General features: G+C 38.9%; 1 protein-coding gene across 2 annotated transcripts; it reads left to right on the top strand.

Annotated features, from left to right (window-relative positions):
- The first annotated feature begins 740 nt into the window (after positions 1-740).
- On the top strand, positions 741-16,028 carry acvr1c (activin A receptor type 1C). Of its 2 annotated transcripts, none has more exons than XM_083996690.1 (9): positions 741-918; positions 6,213-6,443; positions 10,772-11,014; positions 11,327-11,557; positions 11,655-11,822; positions 12,456-12,612; positions 12,910-13,034; positions 13,220-13,350; positions 14,480-16,028. In XM_083996690.1, the coding sequence occupies exons 1-9, from the start codon at positions 849-851 to the stop codon at positions 14,603-14,605; spliced, it is 1,482 nt and encodes a 493-aa protein (XP_083852816.1). In that variant the 5' UTR covers positions 741-848; the 3' UTR covers positions 14,606-16,028. The 2 variants fall into 2 exon arrangements, with proteins under 2 accessions (XP_083852816.1, XP_083852815.1); XM_083996689.1 differs by having other exon boundaries at positions 6,213-6,452.
- Positions 16,029-16,713: the final 685 nt, after the last annotated feature.

Raw genomic sequence — 16,713 nt, 5'->3', positions numbered from 1 at the left:
CTGAGTGCTGCCCACATCCAGAGAGGGGAATTGAAACAGCCTCATGGGTGCAAGATAGGCTGCTTATGGCTGGATTACCAAGAGAACTGCCAGTCGTTCAGGGGACACAGAGTTTTTAATTGGTCTGTGGTCGTGTAATTAAATGTACATTTGTCCAAGTTCAGCATCACAAATATGATTTTTACAGTATTACATAATCTTGTGGTCCTTGTGGCCAGGTCTGGAGTACTAGATAGACAAAAATAAAACTGCATCATAATCTGGATGGCCTAAACAGGTTAATCTGGCCATTTCTACCATTCTCTGGAAACCAGGGGTCACCATAGACTGTGTACTATTATAATATTCATATTTCCGTTGGGCTTGTGTGTGTTAATAGTTTTGTAGTCTACTTCAACTTATTCAGTGTACTCTGAACAATTTGTCCTGTTTCCTTTTCACAGTGAGCACTTAGTAAATAAGTGAGAAGCTACACCTGATTGATCAGGTCATTTCCATATTCAATCAGCAGACAGGAGGTGGTGTTTGACTGGACCTGCAGCACTTAAATGGATGTGCAACACACTCTCTCTCTCTGGCTCTCATTCACATGTCTTTATCTGAGGTCTGCAGCGCTAATCCTCTTAAACTCCTAGTCAACAGAGGCGGAGCAAAAGCTCTCGTTGCGTTGCACAGTTTCCTCACCCGCTCATTTTTTTTTTTTTTTTTACTGAGAGAGGCTTTAGTAGAGGGCTGTGTGGCCGTCGGACTTCACCGCAATGTGCGATGTTGTGTTTACTGTAGCTGCGTAAAAGAAAAACAAAACCCTAGTGCGTCGGAGAAAGGGGGGAGCAGATGCGGCACTTGCCATGACTTGTCCCGGGAAGCAGAGTCTTCAAGCGGCGTTGATCTTCCTGTCGGTCGCCCAGCTGACTGCAGGTACAGTGGCTCAGTTTGCATCATGTAGGCTACCTATCACATGCATTCGCACAACTATCAACCCATTAGTTATTGAACAGTAGCTACACTGTCGTAGCTGCTCAACTGACTTTTAATTAGCTTGTTATCAGCAAAGCTGCTTTCAAGAAACATGGGAGAATGTATAGCCTACTACCTTGAAGTTTTAGTGATTGTTTAATCAATCAAAAAGCACCAAAAAGGTCCTACAAAAAGTAGAGAGTGAATTTCTCATAGGTTTATTTAAATCTCAGAATTCAAAGACATTATTAAAATAAATTGTTGAAACAGACAATTTTAGAGATGAAAAAAGAGAGAGCTCTAAAGGAAGCCTTGAGTTACAGTCAACTGTCTGGAGTCAGTTTGACTCTTTATTCTCATTGTAAAGTCACTGCTCATGCTGCAAGAGTATGGTGAGATTATGATGTCATTGTTTTCAGCAAATATTTAAATTTAGTCTCATACAACAGGATTGTTTTCCTGTCTATGTGGACTGTTACCTGACTGAATGGAAGTAATTTCATACAAGAGTTTTACACAATTTACTATTTATTGATTGGATACCCAGTGGAGTAGCAACATAATTTCGTTGTATACTGATGTATAATGACAATAAAGGCTTTCGATTTCGATTCGATTTCGATTTCAAATTAGTTGATAGATCAGTCCAACAAAAAATAATATGATGCTTTTTTCTTTTCTTTTATAAATAATTGATAACTCAGTCATTTCTTAGGAACAAACACCGGAATAGTTGAAGCAAGTTGAAATAAGGATTCACAGCTTTGCTTTTTCCCCCCCTCTATCAATTGATTTTAGACTGTTGATTTTGACAAAACAAGTTATTTGAAGATATCATGTTGGACTTGATGTTGGTGTCTTCTGTGGGATTTCCTGACTTTTTATAGACCAGGACAGTGAACTGTGAAAAATAATAATCTGATTCATCAATAATGGAAATAATCAGCCTTTTGGTGATACAAATGCCTCTTATACATATTAAGTCAAAAAACAGAGGACTGGATTAAGGATACCAGGAAATATGTCAACAGCCTGCACCTGCTGCTGGTGACCCCCCGGTTGGTTGTGGTGTGTGCACTGTTAAAAACCGCAGTGGGTGCAGTGCACTGACCTTTTCTCTCCCTGTTTTTTAGCTGCTAATAGTTCGGGCTCTGAATGAGGCATTAACACTCAGTCGAAAACGTGTGTGGCAGCTCTTTCAGCAAATTCACAGAGGGGCAAACAGCTGGTTGGAGTCCTCATCAGACATTTCTTGTTTTGTACACAGCCACAACTGAAGTGCACTTATTGCAAGTTTGATTTTGCAAAAATACAATTGAACACACAAATTCAAGTGTGCAGCTCTTCTCAGAGATACACTGATTCCAGATTGAATGTGGCTGCATTTGATCTCTCATATTGATCCCTTTGTAATATAATGTATACATTTTACTTTTCAGAATAGGCATGTGCTGAAGACCTCTGTTAATGCATCTGATGAGTAGTATTCTGGAGAGTTGTGCAAACTCTGTCAGCTGCCACCGTCAAAAAAAAAAAAAAAAGATTGGCGCCATTGTGAGTCTTTGTTCAAGGAATCTGCCCACCTCAGGGTCTGACTACCCTGCCTTTGATACTCTTTTTGAGTGAAATTGGTCCAATTTAATTATCAGACACTCAGTTCTAACTGACTCAATATTGCCAGTGACACGTACGTGGTGGTTGTATTTTTATGTTCAGGAGGACATATATTTTGTTCCCTTAGGAAATGACTCATATTGTTGGGAGGGTGAGGATTAAGAGGGGCTGCTGTTAGGGGTTCTTAGGAAATGATAGGAAACATGTTAACCCATTTCCAGCCTGTGTAAAGGTACGGATTTTTAGATGCACCTTTCACATTTTATCCAGGATAACCACAAAAATCAAGTCCAATGTGCACAAAACAATTTATTAGTAGCTTCAAGGCCAAACAACTGCAATCACAGTGATTTTAAAACATCTTCCATTTATTGCACAATAAGACACAAAATAAGGCACAAAAGCTCCAATTCTACAACACTTTTTGTGTTTTCTGTGTTGTAAGAGCTCCAGTGCGTTCATGTCACTTTCCTTGATTTCTGGTTCTTGTCACATAGTGTTGATTTGGTTGTTTTGACTCACACTATACAGAGATAGAGACCCATCCAGCTGTAGCAGAGAGACTGGGAGATGAAGCTGTGAGATTTAGGAGTCTGTCTGTGATACTCAGGTGGGAAATTCTACTAAGGGGCAACAACTGCCCAGTTTTGTTAACAGTGTCATATTAGACTGCGTGAGGTTCAGTCAGTCTACAGTGAAACCTGGAGGTTAAGGCTCCAGCCCCACTTCCCTATATACTCATGATTTGTGAAAGGAAGAATGGATTTTGTGGCCCTGGAAGGTCTGCAAGTGTAAATTCATGACATAACCATAGAGGCCACAGACTTTACCGTTTCATGCTGACAGTGCAGATGGATGCCAGGGCTGGATTTGACAGAAATATTTTTCTATTTAAGGTGTCTGATCAGTTAAAATGTTACAGTACATCCAATGTGACAGAACACACATGGTTTGGTTACATTCAGGCAGTAAAGACTCCAACATATTGTGTTGATGCTGTTTAATTTGAGCGTGCAATTCTAGTTTTGCAAACTGTAGACATATTTGGTGTATATAGCTCCCATTCCCTCAGTGTTTTTTCCCCCTCCAACATTGCTAAAAAACAGAGAGAGAGAACAAATCTATCACTTCCTTGCCACCGTACACAATGGAAGGACATGTCAATTCTTGGTCATTCTGCTTATTATTATTGTCCTTGAGAAAATTGTTGCCAGGCAACCCAAAGATTTGTTATAATAGAAAATATTTTTTTGTAATTTTCCAGTCAGGTTTCCCCTGAACCCAGGTCCTAATATGTTGTTACCTCTTGTCAAATGGTCTGCCTCACGGTGGGAGCTTTACAAAACCATTTAAAACATAAGGTTGGTCATATTCTATTTTGTTCTACATTATTTGTAAATAACTCAAATTAATAGACCAACTAATTATTATATAATTAATTGTTCTGCTAAAATGTCCCATACACCACACAGCTACATTTTTACATGTTTCTCTCAATTATGAGACATTAAATATGTTATGATCTTCAACTCAAAACCGTAGTCCCCCAAAATATGCTACTTATTCATTCATAAGTAACATTTATTATAAACTACAGTGCCCCTCACTTTTAGGAAGTTATGGTTATGGTTAACCCTTTTTACTAAAGCCCATTTTTAAATGTTAGATCTTCAATATAGATACAAATGTACTTAGGCCTAAGTGCTGCGAGGTTGGGGTAGAATTTTTTGTCATTCTCTCCATAAATTATAATAATAAATTAGGAAATTTGAACATAATTGCAGTAGCTACTTCAATACTGGCGATAACCACACAGTTTGGTCAGACAGTACTGAATCTTATTTCAATGCCAGTGTCTTGTCCTTTGAAGTATCTATCATTTCATGTGGCTGGTTTTTCAAGGATCATTTATTCGCTTTATTAGAATTTTGTGCATTCAGAAGAAGAAGATGAAAGTGAAAACAGTATTGAAAAAGATGGTCTGAGTTGAGGACTTTCCTCTAGACACTGGATCTTGTTTGTCCTGATAGCTTATGTTAATGACTGCACAGCTAGTGGAGAGTCAATGGCCTCTGTCCAATTGGTTTAAACCACGTTTCAGTCCATGACATTCGTCTTCTAGTTAATTAGCTAGGAGATGTTGCCTCTTTGGAGGTATTCTGTTTTCTGTTGTACAGTATCGTAATCTTCAATCTACCAGTGTTCATGGGCTTTATGTGTTGTAATTATGACTTTTCTGACAGAAAATGTTCTGGTATCGTTTCTTTTCATATTCATCCTATAGAAATGTTTTGTTGTGGTGTGCCCCAGGGATCAACACTTGGTCCCACCATGTTTCATTTTATATAGTTAACTGTTATTTGTTTCATGGCAGCTGTAGCTTTAATCTAAAGCGCAAGACCATAGCAGCCTGTCCTCCATTCTGATTTATGTGACTTTTATGTCTAGATCTTTACATCTCATTTAAAACTCTTAACAAGAAACTCTTTTACTGATTCAGCTCTTGTTTCGGACCTTGAAAATACATTTCAAAGCTCAGCAAAGGGTGACCTTTCACCACCATCTCCAGAACGTTTCCCAATCTTTCTAGTTACGTAATGTATAGTTTAATGTCTGGTGTTATCAGCCAAAATTTGAGAAGAAGATTCATTATTTCTTTTGCAGTACATCCGATTACTCCACTTCTACTTCAAAAATGCCACTGCTAGACCTAAAAAGTTAAAATCATACAGTGTTTGGGGCTTTTTCATCTCCCTTAAATTTCCCCTTGAAAACACACTTAATACAAACACTTAATTTTGTTAAGAAAGTGTCATCAGTATTCTTATTTTTTATCCTTATTCAATCAAATGTAAAAAATAGTAACATGTATAACACTAATAACCTTTACATTCAAGACAGTCACAAATCAAAGATTGTTGGATTCATGTTCGGTGACACCCAATATAAAGTCAGTGAGCTGTTGTCAAGGATGAACTGTATCCAAACATCTCATAGATTCGTATTCAGATTTGAGATTTACTTATTTAGAACTTTACCTTGAGTAGTTCTCACCATTCAGTTTATAAATAGCCTATACAATATATACAACATGTACGAAAGAGATGACGTGAATTTGACAAGAATGAAGCCGTGTATAGACTTTGGTAAAGGCAAAAAACCAAAAAAAACCAAAACACTTTGTTGTATCTTAGAGATTGAATCTTCAAATATAATAATTCACCAATTTTTCTGAATATATTTTTTTCTATTTTAACCAACTTATGTTATTAGTTATATTAAATAATGAACATTCTTCACACATTTCTTTCTATAGGTTTTTTCCAAGGAGCAGGCCCTGCAGCCTTCCTTATCAATCACTCCCAGGGTTATCAAACAAAGCATGACAGCAGCTACAAGTAGAACACAAGATTATCTGGGTGTTAAAGTAAGAGGCATTATACTGGTTCCTCCGCCTCCATCCATTTAAGAGCGTAGACCTCCTTACCTAACAGGAGCATCCCGCTTCTAAACATTAAACAATCTGTGAAGGAAAATGTTTCTACAGCTTCCCTTTTCATGCAATTCACTAATCGATGTATTTATACCCAGAGATTATCTGTGAAGAAAACTGTTATGTTGAGTGATACAATGTGTTTCAGGGCTGAAGTGTGTGTGCCAGCTGTGCACCAACCACACCTGTGAGACGACAGCAGACGGCGCCTGCTGGAACTCTGTGATGTTGATTGACGGGAAGGAGGAGACGGTAAAGTCCTGTCTGTCGCCCTCTGAGATGAAGGGCCAGGTCTTCTGCTATAGCTCCCGCAATGTCTCCAAGAGGAACTGCTGTTTCACTGACTTCTGCAACAACGAGACTCTCCACCTACACCCAGGTATGGTCAATATTATCAATATTACATCATTCCAATCAATGAATCAAAATTAAAATAAACTTTATTGTCCCTGGAGGAAAATTTATCTTGGTCAATCAGTGCTGTACTTTGGCTGCAGCCAGCAATCATTCAACCATGCACACACATACAAAAACAACAGGGAACACTTACAATCTTTCCCCTAAAAATTGCCTCAGTCTCTAGATCTTATTGCACAATGTATGTATGTGTAAACTCCTCCCATCAGTCAAGTTCATTAAAAAGTTGAGTGAGGCGTCGTTGAGCTCGGTTAGTAGAGCAGGTGCCCCATGTGCAGAGGCTACAGTCCTCGCCGCAGCCGGCCCCGTATCAAATCCCGACTCTGCCCTTTGCTGTCATTCCCCCTCTCTCTGCCTCCCCATTTATACTTAAAAAAACTAGTGCCCAAAAGGGATAATGACAAGAAGTATAAAATAACACAAGAATCGGCAGATTTTATTTAAAACACCAGATCAGAATCATACAATACAGCATAAGACAGAGATAAAAACCAAAAGTACAGGACGGATTGAAAAAAATGCTTCTGCGTTGCTTATCTTGTTTCTATCTGGTTCCTTTAACATGGATTCATCCACTCAGACTGTCAGCTAATGTCACGCTGCTCAGTATTTACCGCATTCAGTCAACAGCAGCACCAGCTCAATCCCAAGTGTGGGATTTCCCACTCATTCTGGCCCCGGCTAGACGAGGCGGATGCTGATCCTACTAGATCCTGTGACATAACAAATCTGGCAGAGGCTATGGGACGGCGGTTAGTGATCCTCCCCCTCCCTCCCCTGATTTATAAATAAATACTTTGTCAGGCATGTAGCTCGACTGCAAGTTAAAAGCCTCTCATGGGTCTGCAGGGTGGAAGTTGGCCTTAAAGTGGAGGGAGATTACTTTACACCTGTGGATATACGCCTCAGTGGAAAGTGCTTGGAGGTCAGGGAGATACTTTGGGTTCATAGACATTTGCTTTGTTAATGTTTTATATATATACACACACACATAAACATTTTTTTTAATATTTCAAACCTTTATATATACAGTTTATTTGCATGTCTGTAGGCTATATCTAATTTTACTTTATTCTTATTACATACTTTATAGTCTCCTGTGATTACTGTAATAAAGAATGTAAATCTGACTTGTTATAGTTATATTTATTATTTTTTAGGCAGCTCTAATGCACCGAAAATACACACATTGTTGTTGTTCTGCCCTGTAAAAATTACATGTTTAACATTTGAATTCCCACAGAGACATGTTTCTGTCCATGTGATAAAAAGTCCAACATTCATTTGTAGCTATGTTTTTATCCTTATTTGGACCACCAAGCTCCACCATGTCCAGCAGCTGGCTGCTAACTTTGTCTAAGGTAGAGTCCAGTAATTCTGTCTGGGCTTTTCCCTGGAAATAGCTCCATATTGCAGCTGGAAGTGGTTGATGAGAGTGACCCGAATCAGTCAAGTTGTAGAGGCAAAAAAAATAAATAAAATAAAAATAAGTCGAGAGATGCTTAAAGACTTCTTGTAGCTATGGATAACTGCAGAGCCATATGATAAATATCTGAGTCTGTCAATATCAGCAAACCTGATACACAGTCATTTGACTAGTGTTCATGTGAATGTTTGCATCAGTGCAGCCTTAAACATTTAAACGTTTAAAAAAAGAAAAGAAAAAAGAAAGCATTACATTGCCCAATATTGAGAGGCTTCAGTTCTGACGCCACATTAAACACTGTGTTTGAACTCAAACCCTAACCCAAACATTATATTACATTCATATTTCAGTACTTCAAAACACATAAAAGCCTTTTTTTCCTTAATCACTTTAATTGCTCAATTTCCGACTGACTTACTGCATTAATTAAACTGATCTACAGTTTTAATTAATTACCAGTTGATTGACTCATCAATTACCAGTTAACATGATCAATTAACAGACTTAAGAAAAGTCTAAATAGTAAATGAAAAAATACAAAACACTCAATTCAATGTGTTTTCAACTTTGAACTATTTAACTATCTTATTGATTGCACTGAAGAGAGCCACTGAGATACAGTCTGGTGGCTGTATTCACATTTCAGATGTTCATGGTCAAGTTCTTGCTACTTCTGTAGTGCACACTCTACAGTGAAACATACAACAGATGAGAGAACAAAAAGCCACTAGATATCACTAAGATGTAATATTCTGGCTTCCTAGAGCTGCACCTCTAAACAACAGCTGAGGTTTCTTCTTCCTGCATTTTAAATATTTTACAATATTTACCCATGATCATGGTGTGACATAATAATGATTAATTACATTTAGGGCTTCACAATTAATCACAATGTAAACAAATTCTCAATATCACCAACAAGTGTGATATTCAAATTGCAGGAGCTGCCATTCTTTGTGATAATAGTAAAATGTGTCACAACACTGCTGTGCATTGTCAGCACCATATGCTGAGTTGCTACAGAAATGGACAATAAATCCTATTCTCCGGATGTAAAAGGATAAGTTGATTTGGGACCAAATAAAAATCACATAATCAATTTTATATTTTTTAAGTGAATATGAAAAGCAAAAATGAGCATCCCAACTGAAATCTTAATCAAATATCTGTCCATATACTGACAATATAATGTTTTTGCATATCACACAATTAAATTCTTAATTTTTAACATCAAATAAACAAAACACTCCTCCACTGATTTATTTGTCTGAGGTAAGAGGGATTGAATGCCAGAGAACGGTCACTTTCATAAAATGCAGAGGTTGTGCAGGAGGTTCTAAAGTGAGAGGTGCTGCAGACTGTTGATGAGACTGGTCGGGGCAACAGCCTGAGGCTGTGATGGTGTCGACTCTGAATCAGGACACTACAATCAATCTGTTCCACTGCTCTGCTAAATATCAGTATGTGAGTTTGTGTGGTATGTTGTGTATATTTAACGCATTAAAACTTCATGTCCTATAGTGCCATTTCTGCAGGCCTAAAGAGGAGAGAGCATTTGCAGTCTTAAGCTATACACTAGGTAGTGGGTCTGTGTAGCTGTATTTACAGTTCTGTTAAATTTATTGTCCTTTATTACCTTGGCAAAAAAAAAGTTGCAGTCTAGAAGGTTGTTTGCCACTGGGCCAGAGGAGAGTAAAGTCTTGTTTTCCATCATATAATCTGAGCTCCAGTTGGATGTGAATTTGGGTAAAAGGCTAAAGATGTCTTAAGAAACTGTGGTTTAGTTCAATATGCTTTGTACATTGGGTCATCTGCAGATGTTGCATGTGTGAGGCTCCTGGTGAGGACATTTCATTCTTTGGGGATTTGAGAAGATGGAAAGGCTAAAGAAACATGGAACCACAGGGTTATTACTACGCTCATATAAATGTTGAAAGAGTTCATAGTGAATATGAGAAATCTATGATGATTAGTCTTGTTCATGGAAAATTATTTATTATTAAGCCAAGACCTCTCACTTAATTGTAGTGCTGTGCAGCAGTGTTATCGCATTATTCACTGTGAACACTTTGGTCAGCATATCTGCAAATTTGATATCATCACAGTGCCCACCAGCTCTGCTATTTTTGTTTTGTGTTGAGTCTTCTTTGTCCACCCACAGAGAGAATGAAGGTCATGGATAGAAATGCCAGGTTACATTGTTTGGCAAAACCCATAGTTTATTACCAGGCCTTATAGTGCACCTGCTTTAGATCAGTGTGTGCCACTTGTTTAAAGAAAGAGGCTTGTTGATGAATGAATTTTGTTTTGGGGTTTTAGAGAAGCATTTCTTGGCACAGTGTTTCTGAATCTTTTTAATCACTTTTGATAAATGACATTTAGACACTGATTAAATTTCGGGCAAAAAAAAAAAGTTATGTCTGCCACACTTAGGTTTTTTTTGTTTTTTGTTTTTTGGCTAACATAACATTGCATCTGCCAAATGTACAATTTCCATCTTCGTAAATCTTGATATTGCCAACTGGCTGTGTCTTAACTTTTTCAGAGTCTGTGTTAAGGTCAGAAAAGTGTGATACAGTACATCAGACAAGGCTGTCTGCATATTAGAGCTGTCGTGAAACACCAGTAATTTATTCTTCACTTGATTGGCCAACTTCCATCCACTCTGTTGTACACAACACACTTGATGCCATGGTCAACAATGGCCAGCAGAGGGTGCAACAATCACAGGAGCTCCATGACAAAAACACAAAATTGCAATTTCCCTCCCAACCCTACTGATGTATTCCAGAGAACGTGTTTGTGAATAGTCCTGGATTTGATGGATGTACATGACCATGTTACCTATGTTTGTACGTTATCAGAGAGGCCTTTGGAAGAAACGGGCTGGAGCAGACCACAGCTCACTGTGGTGATCCTGGTGCCGTCCTGCCTCCTGTGTGTGGGGATCCTTCTGGGTGTGTTTGCTGTGCAGGGCCACCATTGTGCCTACAGCCGGGCCCACAAGCAGGACCCAGAGGAGCCTCTGGACGACCAGATGCTGATGTCGCCTGACAGATGTCTCCAAGACCTGATCTACGACATGAGCACCTCTGGCTCTGGATCAGGTGAGAGAAACGTCACCGGCAACTGAAATCTCATTACAGACTCTCCAGCATTTCCCAATGACTTTTAATTAATTAATAATGGACCTGAGTCCATAATAAAGAATATCTATCTATCTATCTATCTATCTATCTATCTATCTATCTATCTATCTATCTATCTATCTATCTATCTATCTATCTATCTATCTATCTATCTATCTATCTATCTATCTATCTATCTATCTATCTATCTATCTATCTATAGCTTTCAGCTGTGATCTCTGCTGCTCACAGTCCTGCTGGTGGAATTAGTATATTCTATGCTTATTGCAGGTCTGCCGCTGCTGGTCCAGAGGACAATAGCACGCACCATTGTCCTGCAGGAGACCATTGGGAAGGGTCGATTTGGTGAAGTGTGGCGGGGCAAATGGCGAGGAGAGGACGTGGCGGTGAAGATTTTCTCCTCCAGGGACGAGAGGTCCTGGTTTCGTGAAGCAGAGATTTATCAGACTATCATGCTCAGGCATGAGAACATCCTGGGCTTCATCGCTGCTGACAACAAAGGTGTTTGAAGCTTGGGATGTACCATGAGCTCTATACCTGAATTATACAATTACTAACTAACTCAACATGTGACTGTATTATTTTCTGTGTACTGCAGATAATGGCTCGTGGACTCAGCTCTGGTTGGTTTCAGAGTACCATGAGCACGGCTCTCTGTATGACTACCTGAACAGGTATACAGTCTCTATGGAAGGCATGGTTGTCCTGGCCTTGTCAATAGCCAGTGGGCTGGCACATCTCCACATGGAAATCATTGGCACACAGGGTAAGACTTTAATTAGTGAAAAATGAAACACATTGACCTCATATCGGACAGGTCAAAGGATTATTTAGTCTTTCCTTTATTACTATTATTATATTATGTCACTATATTCTAACATCTTCTTGGACATTAGAGAAGAATAATCATAACCCAGATTCATACTCTAAATGTTTGTCTCTGTTTCCTCAAAACAGAGGTATTTCGGTTGATAAATTGAAATGCAATGGCTGCAGCTAACAATTATTTTAATTAACAGTGAATTACCTATATGATTTATCAAATTACCCTCAAATCAAAATGAAGACAACAGTAGTAATAATGAAGAAGGTGCAACCAGCATATATTTGGCATTTTGTCCTTGAAACATGATACACTTTCTGTCAGTTACCTAGAAACTGAGTAAACAACTTGCCTATCACTGGTATATCTATAAAGTAAATTCAATCAATCTGTATTCATTTGTTTTAATTTTGACTTTGGTTGAGAGGTTTATCAAACAATTTACTATTTTGTGCTGGGATTTTACTGCTCCATTAATTCTCTGAAGATTTTCCTTCATATCATTCATCTGTGAAAGGTCCAACATTTTGTCTTAAAGCTTGTTTTAAGTTTAAAACTTTATTTATTTATTTCTAGGGAAGCCTGCTATTGCTCACAGAGACCTAAAGTCTAAAAATGTCCTGGTGAAGAAGAATGGTACAGCAGTCATTGCAGATTTGGGTTTGGCCGTGAAACACAACTCCAACAACAACACCATAGACATACCAGCCAACCACAGAGTGGGAACCAAGAGGTTGGATATAGTACTCTATACATCACAGCACACAATGAACACAAACAATGGAAACATGAAAGTTTGAAGTGACTTTAAACCTGCTCTGCTTTATTTGATAGCATTATATTCTCTGATGTGAACATGTTCTGAATTAAGACAAATGTAGTCCAACATAACATCTGCTAAATTTAGCTTGTTTTTATCTGCAGCCACTCCACACAACAAACTCACATGCTCAAATTGATTAAGGAAAGAGGTACTTGACCTTTTTTTTCTTTTATTTTTATCAGACCTTAATTATTTTGTCCTCTACAGGTACATGGCCCCAGAAATCCTGGATGAGACAATCAATATGAACAGCTTCGAGTCATTCAAGCGGGCGGATATCTACGCGCTAGGCCTGGTGTTCTGGGAACTGGCCCGGAGATGCTCTGTCAGGGGTATGTTAAAACACACCCACACATACACACTCCCACTCATTTGTAGAGATTTATACGAATATCTAATGGAAACTGCACTAGTCTGTGGCACTGATGCTAATGTCTGATGTGCTATGTCAGTTTGTACACACTAACTGAAGACTAATTTGTGATCACAGTGAAAACCACCATTGTTGTTTGAACAGGACTCCATGAAGATTTCCAGCTGCCTTATTACGACCTGGTGCCTTCAGATCCTTCCATTGAAGACATGAGGAAGGTGGTGTGTGATCAGAAACTCAGACCCAGCATTCCCAACCAGTGGCAGAGCTGTGAGGTGAAGATATAGTCCATCACTATAGTGTGGGCATGAAACTCTAAATTGTAGGATCATTTTGTGTTTTTATAGCACATGAAGGTGTGCAGTAAATGTATGAAAGCATGTTTAATCTACAAACTGAATGAGTGCACTGAGTCATCGATTCCACTGATAGATTCAGTAGCTTTTAACATCTGAGCTATCTTGCATGCTGACTGAAATCAGTTTCGTCAGATCTGCTGCACAGCATGATACACCCCAGTCAGACGTTTACTTGTAAGTAGGACGACCACAAAAGCCAAAGAAGCTATCACGATGGTGTGACTGTGTTAGAGAAAGGTGCTTTCAGAGATTTTCAGAATGATGAGCAGAGCTTCTGCCCGGCTGGTTTTTGCTGAACCTAACAAAACTGTGAATTCACAGCTGAGCTAAAGACAAGTTGAAAATAGATCACAGTGACTAAGAAAAAAAGAAAGAATGACAATGTCGGTCAATGAGAATCATCGAAATGAACTGGTGATTCACAAATTCCTTACTTCTATTTTGAAGTTGTAACCATTATATTCGTCAGCTCTGCTTATGCACCGACTGAACTGCTGGGCTCTGATACCACAGTGACATCAAATACAGCAGAGCAAGAAACCCCAGTGGCAATAGTTCATAAAGATGATCGAAACCTAAAATTGAGCTCCCTTGACATCTGGATCGTAATCCCTTATTGCACAGGGAAATTCTGTGCAGCTGCTGACAGTATAACTCATTATGCTACAAAACAAGTGCTTGTCAGCTGGTTGAACAATGATGGCTGGGAAAGTCTGTGCATGACAGTAGTTTCTGAAACCGAGATTTGGCGAATCAGTTCACACAGATAATGGCGTGAGAGTGCAACAGCTTAATGTGTCCAAAAAAGTGTGACTCACCTGGAATCTTCACAGAGATGAATTTGATTAACTCAATTTTGCAAAAAACAAACAAACAAAACAACAACAGAAATAAGTTATGATACCAGAAATGTCCTTAAATTGGGAGAAAATACATCAAATGTATGCAAAAAGTTGAAGAGTTTCGGTCATATTTGTTATTTAAGTCAAAAGTTGTGTGAATGAAGTTGTATTTTAACAACACTGTCTCCTTACTGATTTTCCAGGCCATGCGTGTGATGGGCAAACTGATGAGAGAGTGCTGGTATGCTAACTCTGCTGCTCGACTCACCGCTCTACGGGTCAAGAAAACTGTCTCTCAGCTCTCTGCCATCAAGGACGTGAAGGAGTAGTTGGGTTCGTTAACCCCCCCACCCCTCTCCTCAGATCAGCACTGGTGCCGGCACTGGTGCAACACGAGGATACTGGGAGCAAACAGGGAGAAGCTGTCCTCTCTAACGGCCTGAGGCTGCCCTCTTCAGGACGCAGCCACGCTGTTCACCTGCAGGGAGCTTCGTCAGGCTGTTGCTGGTTGTGCCAAAGTATTGTAGGAGGCGTCTGACGCCTGACTGACCAATTTGAACCAAACAGCTAAAGTTTAGGTAGGAAGAGCCATATGAAGTATAAAAACATGTTTAATGTATATACAGATTGTTTTGCTACCTCACACATTTTGAAGTGTCCAAAAGCTTGAAATTGCACATTGTGATGTTTTTGTGCCATATCCTGTAGCAAACACAGTACTGCTGGGTAGGTAGCATGCTAACTGACAATCAAAGGGTACCGATGCTATGATGTCAAATGACAAATGCTAACTGGTTCTGAATGGTTTTAAATGATACACATTATACAGTTAAACTAAAACTATTGTACATGAATGGTTTGTCTAAAGCTCCAAGGGGGAAAAGACTGAACAGAAGAGATACTTAAACCCAATATATCTAGCCCTTTTCGGTTTTGGTAATCTAATTCTGCCATGCCTTCACTGACCGTTGCTGCAGACATGAATGTTTTTCCAGAAAGTGAACTATGACACCTGTGCTTTTCATTGTGTTTTTATCTTGTGCCACCAGATGGGCACCAGGTAGAGAAGAGCTGAGGGGTCATAGTGTGAAGCTTCAACTAAATGAAAACTGAGTCTGACAGCCACGAGTTCAGTCTTTAAATTGTCAATGTAAAACATTTTGATTTCCTAAACAACTTGAGCATGTTCTGGCATCACCAAGTTTTAACTAAGTAAAAAAGGATCTCAAAGATGTCATTTCACTCTAACAGCCTCATGGAGAAACCAGCACTATAAGCATGTATGTATTGTTATCAATGTAAAGAGAAGTAAAACTAGGAACTCCTACCACAGATTTTGCACATTTAAATCTTTCAGCTGCTGGAAAGAGCCACCTGCCACCTGACAACTGAATGTGAGTTTTTGGCTGAACTGGAGCTCATGAATGTGTAAATGTATGTTTTGTTTGCTGAAATATTCAAAAGAAATTACACGGGAGAAATTCAAATTATCAAAAAAATATATGAACTAACTTCACTTCAGTGTTATACGTACTTCAGTAGTTTTGAACAGGGAAAGGTATCAACTCATTTAGTTATCCTGTGGATCTGACTCAGTTTTCCCAGCAGGTTTCTTAAAAAAAATCCATAAAGATAAAATCATAGAACAAGAAAACAATACTTAATTAGCTAATCTAATTCAATATCATGCTGTGTTAATAGTGGACATTAGCACCGGTTGTAGATCACTGGGAGAGTACGATTTGGGTAATGGCTGAGTTTAAGGGTCACTCATGCCACTGTCAGCCGCCACGGCTGACAGTGGCGGCTGACCAGTAAAGCCTTTGTCATAACAGGCTTAGGGGAAGTGCACGCAAGTAAATCTGAACACCGCGTGCGCTCGTCAGATGCACTCACGTGTGCAGGTGTATTTGTGTGTCCTTGTGTGCACATGTCTCTGTGTGTGTTTCATATCATGTGAAGTGAAGTGACCCTTTGTTGAAAGATGTTTGAATCAGACTGATTGACTGACAGAGTTTGTGAAACGATGAAACTGGTGCTGTGGATAAGAAGGAAAAAAAAAAGAAATCCATACTTTACATACACCGTGGCTTTAAATTCATGTCTAACTCCACAGCCTCAGTTAAGTTTCAATTTTTTCTTGCTATGGCAGATTGCACAGTTCCATATAGCTGCTTAGTATCAGTGTTGACACAATATTCTACGTATTCTCCTGTCATGAAGGTATCAGAATTACTGGGTGATACTGTGTGCGGCATCAGCAGTATAGCCTCTTGAGAATAAGCTGTGTACAGTAGCCTGTTGCTGTGTTGGCGAATATCAGTTCATGTGAAAGTTTGTACTACGTTTTTTTTTCTTTCAGTGCAATGCTTAGTCATGGAATTATTTGACTGTGTTGCAAAGAGTAGGACATATTTTTTTTAAAATGAAAATGCAG

This window comes from Trachurus trachurus, assembly GCF_905171665.1.
Source record: "Trachurus trachurus genome assembly, chromosome: 21".
Classification (NCBI taxonomy): Eukaryota; Metazoa; Chordata; class Actinopteri; order Carangiformes; family Carangidae; genus Trachurus; species Trachurus trachurus.
Note: the sequence above shows the minus strand (reverse complement) of the source record. Positions and strands in the feature narration are given on the sequence as shown.

Bases quoted from the DNA above. Each gene is read 5' to 3' on its own strand.
- acvr1c (XM_083996689.1), top strand. From the start codon at position 849: ATGACTTGTCCCGGGAAGCAGAGTCTTCAAGCGGCGTTGATCTTCCTG. The intron at 13,035-13,219 runs GTATGTTAAAAC...TTGTTTGAACAG, and splicing joins CCGGAGATGCTCTGTCAGGG to GACTCCATGAAGATTTCCAG. The intron at 13,351-14,479 runs GTGAAGATATAG...CTGATTTTCCAG, and splicing joins ACCAGTGGCAGAGCTGTGAG to GCCATGCGTGTGATGGGCAA.